The sequence below is a fragment of the Tachysurus fulvidraco genome, chromosome 7 (genome assembly GCF_022655615.1).
Source record: "Tachysurus fulvidraco isolate hzauxx_2018 chromosome 7, HZAU_PFXX_2.0, whole genome shotgun sequence".
In the NCBI taxonomy this organism is placed as follows: domain Eukaryota; kingdom Metazoa; phylum Chordata; class Actinopteri; order Siluriformes; family Bagridae; genus Tachysurus; species Tachysurus fulvidraco.
The window spans coordinates 21,568,039-21,572,609 of NC_062524.1; the positions used below are offsets into that span (position 1 = coordinate 21,568,039).

Here is a 4,571-nt window from a genome sequence, read left to right on the forward strand (position 1 = left end):
GAGAGAGAGAGGCATGGAAGGATGCAGGGAGGGAGGGAGCTCCAAGTGAATGTTTCATTTAATGGTTGAATCAGACTTGGATGCACATCTCTGTCTCTCGTGTTCCACACTTCCAAGTAAGTAATTATTTTCAGCAAATATTATAGGAATTGTGTGTTGTAACAAAATCTTTAGAAGGGTAATTCTAGAAAGTGGCTGTTGTTAGAATACATTTATCCTTTTTAAAAAAAAAAACACGTTTGTTTTTAAAAACTATCATCAGCATCCATCAGTGATTTTGTTTAGAATTTATTTTATTTATTTAAAAGTGTGTGTGTATATATATATATATATATATATATATATATATATATATATATATATATATATATATATATATATATATATATATATATATAACATTTTCTAAATATTTTACCTGGCTTTTTCTTATTTATTTCAATAATAATTAGTTTTTTTATTGTCTGAATGGATTTTTGAGAGTGTGGGCTAAAGTATGCTGACCGTATTGAATGGGAATACTGACTGTCTTATACAACATCTTAAATGCCTGAATAATATTAGAGATTGTTGTATGATATTATAGTTGCTAGGTATGCTTTTCTTTTGGGACATTCTGTTCTTAAACATGCATGATTAGAGAAAAAGTTGATAAGACACCAGTATATAATGTATTCTATGTCATATATTAATTTTAAATTTAATATTAATTCTTTTTTTCATTTCCTTTAGAAAGTTATCTGATCAACTCAGAGGCTTGTTTAGCAACAAGACATTGTCATTCTGGTTATTTGTCTCCACATTCTCCCAATATGAATGAATCTTTGATGAATTTCGAGTTCTCCTGCAACACAAGTCCAAGCTCAGCACCTGACCTTTACATCAGTGTCACCAAACAGGAACCTTACCATGTTGCCATCCCCATGACAGCCTTCTATGGCATTCTATTTATCTTTGGGGTCCTGTCCAATGGGATTAGCATGCTTACTCTCCTCAGAGATGCCCGCATGAAGGTCAGTGCAATACAGCTCTACCTGCTTAGTCTGGTTCTATCTGACATCCTCCAACTACTGACAATTCCCATCACTGTATACCGTTACTATTGGGAAAGCTACCCATGGAGACTTGGAGAACCCTTGTGCAAAGCTTACTTCATGGTGCGCCAGATGTACTGTGCTACAACCAGCTGGGTGATCCTTGCATTTACTATCGAGCGCTATGTTGCCATCTGCCACACCATGTGGTCCCTTGCTGGCCTCAGGAAGTCACGACTGCCCTGTCTTCTAGGTTGGATTTGGCTACTGGCATTGTGTACTTCAGTACCATTTGCCCTTGTCTACAGGCATGCCCGAGCCTGCATCCTGGATTATGGGGCAACGTCACCTGACACAGCCTTCGTGATGTCCACCATGTGTGAGATGACTGAAAAGGAACCCTCACCCCTTTACAAGGGAGCACTGCTTCTGAGAGGCATCCTTTGCTTCTTGGTCCCACTTGTGTGCATCTTCTGCCTCTACTTACTCATCATTGCCCACTTTCACTACAATAGCCGTCAGCGAATGGCCATGGGCATCACTAGGGCTGTAAGTGAAGGAGGAAGTCCACAGTGCCCCCATAATGGGAAGCTGCTGGTTCAGGAGAAACGGGCCTTGCGGCTTATGGGTAAGATTTTATTCTCTAGATAACTCTACCATAACATATTTTTGCATTCAGATTTTTGACCCTGATACCTTTATTGTGCTGTCTTTTGTGGTGCAAGTCTGGGCTCTTGAAAGCCTTGAAAGCCTGGTTTAATCAGGAACTAGAAAACAGGACTTTAAGATGGTCAAGCAAGGCCATATGACCAAAAACTTCATATTCCATTTGATTTCCCATTTTTTTTTCTTTATATCAACAAGTGTATCCAGGCAAGCCAAAGGTTAACCCTAACCCTGAGGTATTGGGTGTTGAATTAGATGCAGATGACATGCATGGATTGCATCTTGAGTCCATAATTCATATCTAAAGATGTACTAGGAACCTTCGACAACAGCATGTTTATATATTTATATTTACTGTATAGTATATTTATGGCATTTGAGGGTATCCACACTCAGAGTAACTTACATTTTTATTGCACTTTATACAAATGAGCATTTAAGTGCTCATATCTATTTGGGTTATGCTAAGTAAAAGTGAGTGGGATACCTGTATAAAGGCCAAAGAAAATTCCCATTACTGTATACCACTAGTGTTGGGGAAAACTACTCAAAGAGACTTGCAGAATCCTTGCGTAATGTTTACTTTATGATATGCCACAACTAGCTGGGTGATCCTCACTTTCACTACAGAGGAAGTGGTAGCTCAGTGGTTAAGGTGTTGGGCTACTGATTGGAAGGTCATGGGTTTGAACCCCAGGTCCACCAAGCTGCCACTGCTGGGCCCCTGAGCAAGGCCCTTAACCCTCAGTTGCTCATTGTAAGTCACTCTGGATAAGGGTGTCTGCCAAATGCCGTAAATGTACAAAGCTTTATGTCACATTGTGTGTCCCATACCAGACTTAAAAGGTCACAGGTACCTTGATGGATTTGGCTTCTCTTCTTTACAGTGGAACACTGGTTCTCTATGAAGATTATTGTAACAGATCTGGGTCTTTGAGACTAGCTGAGCTACAGAAGGAGGACTGCAGATTCTGTACTCTGACGATTGGTTTCTTTTCTCCTTTATATGATAAAAATGGTCAACTGCACTTTTTCTTGTTTCGTTTTTGCAGGGGCTGTGGTGGTGACTTTCTTTGTGTGCAACTTTCCTGACATTGCATCCTCACTCATGCAAGTTTATGTGGATTCGTGGTCAGGGACGGTGCTAACAGTTTACACTGTGCTCAAATCCTATCTGTCGCTGCCTCTGTGGTATGTAAACAGTGCACTGGACCCCATCCTATTCTGCATCTCCTCTAAAATCTTTCGCAAAGCATGTTGGGAAACCATGGAGCCTCTCAGACCCAGATGTCTATGTGTGAACAGACAAAGAAACACAACGTCAGCGGTTAGCCAGAATTCCACAGGCGCAGTTAGCACATCAGCCTGATGACTCTTAATTGTTCCCCATTTCAACCATGTCAGTATTAATGTTAATGAAAAAAAATGTAACGTGTACTCTGTCTGGAATTAACACTTCGTTCCAGCTGCTACAGGTGAAAATATTTTGTGTGTTTTATTGAGTATATATCGATGGTATGTTCTGTGTAGCAGCATGTTTTCTTATTTTGTATCTGCTGTATAAAGAATAATCTCAGGAACAATTGGACCGATTACTGAATACAGGGGTCATTAAAGGGATCAAAAAATGATTAAATAATAATAAAAAAATTCCTCAGGGGTTCTATTACTCTTAACAGCACAGGAAAGGAAACGATTTGCTATCTTAAGTATGCAGAACCATTAAGACTATCTCCAAAGGGATTTTGCTTGTAAAAATGGAATACGTGTCTCTTCTATCATTTGTGATTGCTGTTGTTTCTGTTATTTATCTAGAATTGCAAAATTACTCTAGCCTCTCCTATGGTTTAATGTGAAATTGGAAAAAAAAAATTTTTAATAATGATGTTGATAATGATTTTGTGGTTATATTGTGGCTTTATGGACCTTGCTTTTGCTGGAATGTTACACTGAACAATTCAGCACTTGACCTGCACTATCTTTGAATCACAGTCATAAAATGTTATGTTATAAATGTACAGATTTATACATGATATATAAATGCCACACTGCAAGAAGAAGAAGAAGAAGAAGAAGAAGAAGAAGAAGAAGAAGAGAAAAAGAAGAAGAAGAAAATTAAGAAGAAGAAGGAGGGGAAGAAGAAGAGGAAGGAGAACATGAAGAGGAGGGCATAATAATCTAGAATTTATGTCATTTTATTAGCTTGCATGTGATAAGTCTGACCAACAATAAACTGTTTAGGTTTTTGTTGTTGTTGCTGTGTTTAACTGTTCAAGGTGCATTTTGCAGTGAATTCAGTGAAAGCAGGAAACTAAACTCTGACCCCTAGTGGTGAATACAGGTTACAGCAAGTAAAAACACACTTACTTTACACTACATTGAACTAGACTAAGAAGTCAACAGTTGTATATTGGCACTTGTTAAATGAATGTGGCAAAACGTTTCACTGCATTTTCTATTATATTAGACTAATATTTACCTAATATAACACCTTTGCACGACAAATCACAAATCAACACAGGTAAGGACATGAATATTGATAAGGTAGAGCACAGAGCCGCCATATGATTGGCTGATTACTCCTTCCATTGTAATACGAATCTATAAATTCCCTTTGAATATTATATAACGAATTTAAATATGTATAAAATATTTGTTGGTGGTGTAATTATTATTATTATTATTATTATTATTATTATTATTGTAATTTTTGTTAGTATTATTGTGTATAAATGAAGAACATTATTATTTAAATTTAAAACAGAGAAAAACGAATATATAACTTTCCACTGCAGAAATAGAAAAGAGTGAAATATCTTTATTCAGCCAATCGCATGCTCGTCTGTTCAACTTCATTAATATTCATGGTTT

The 4,571-nt window shown here is 37.2% G+C and overlaps 1 protein-coding gene across 1 annotated transcript; it reads left to right on the forward strand.

The window, feature by feature from the left end:
• On the forward strand, positions 1-3,928 carry LOC113655480 (pyrokinin-1 receptor-like). Its single transcript, XM_027166052.2, has 3 exons — positions 1-116; positions 733-1,662; positions 2,753-3,928. Exons 1-3 carry the CDS (start codon positions 50-52, stop codon positions 3,067-3,069), a joined length of 1,314 nt encoding a protein of 437 aa, XP_027021853.1. The 5' UTR covers positions 1-49; the 3' UTR covers positions 3,070-3,928.
• Positions 3,929-4,571: the final 643 nt, after the last annotated feature.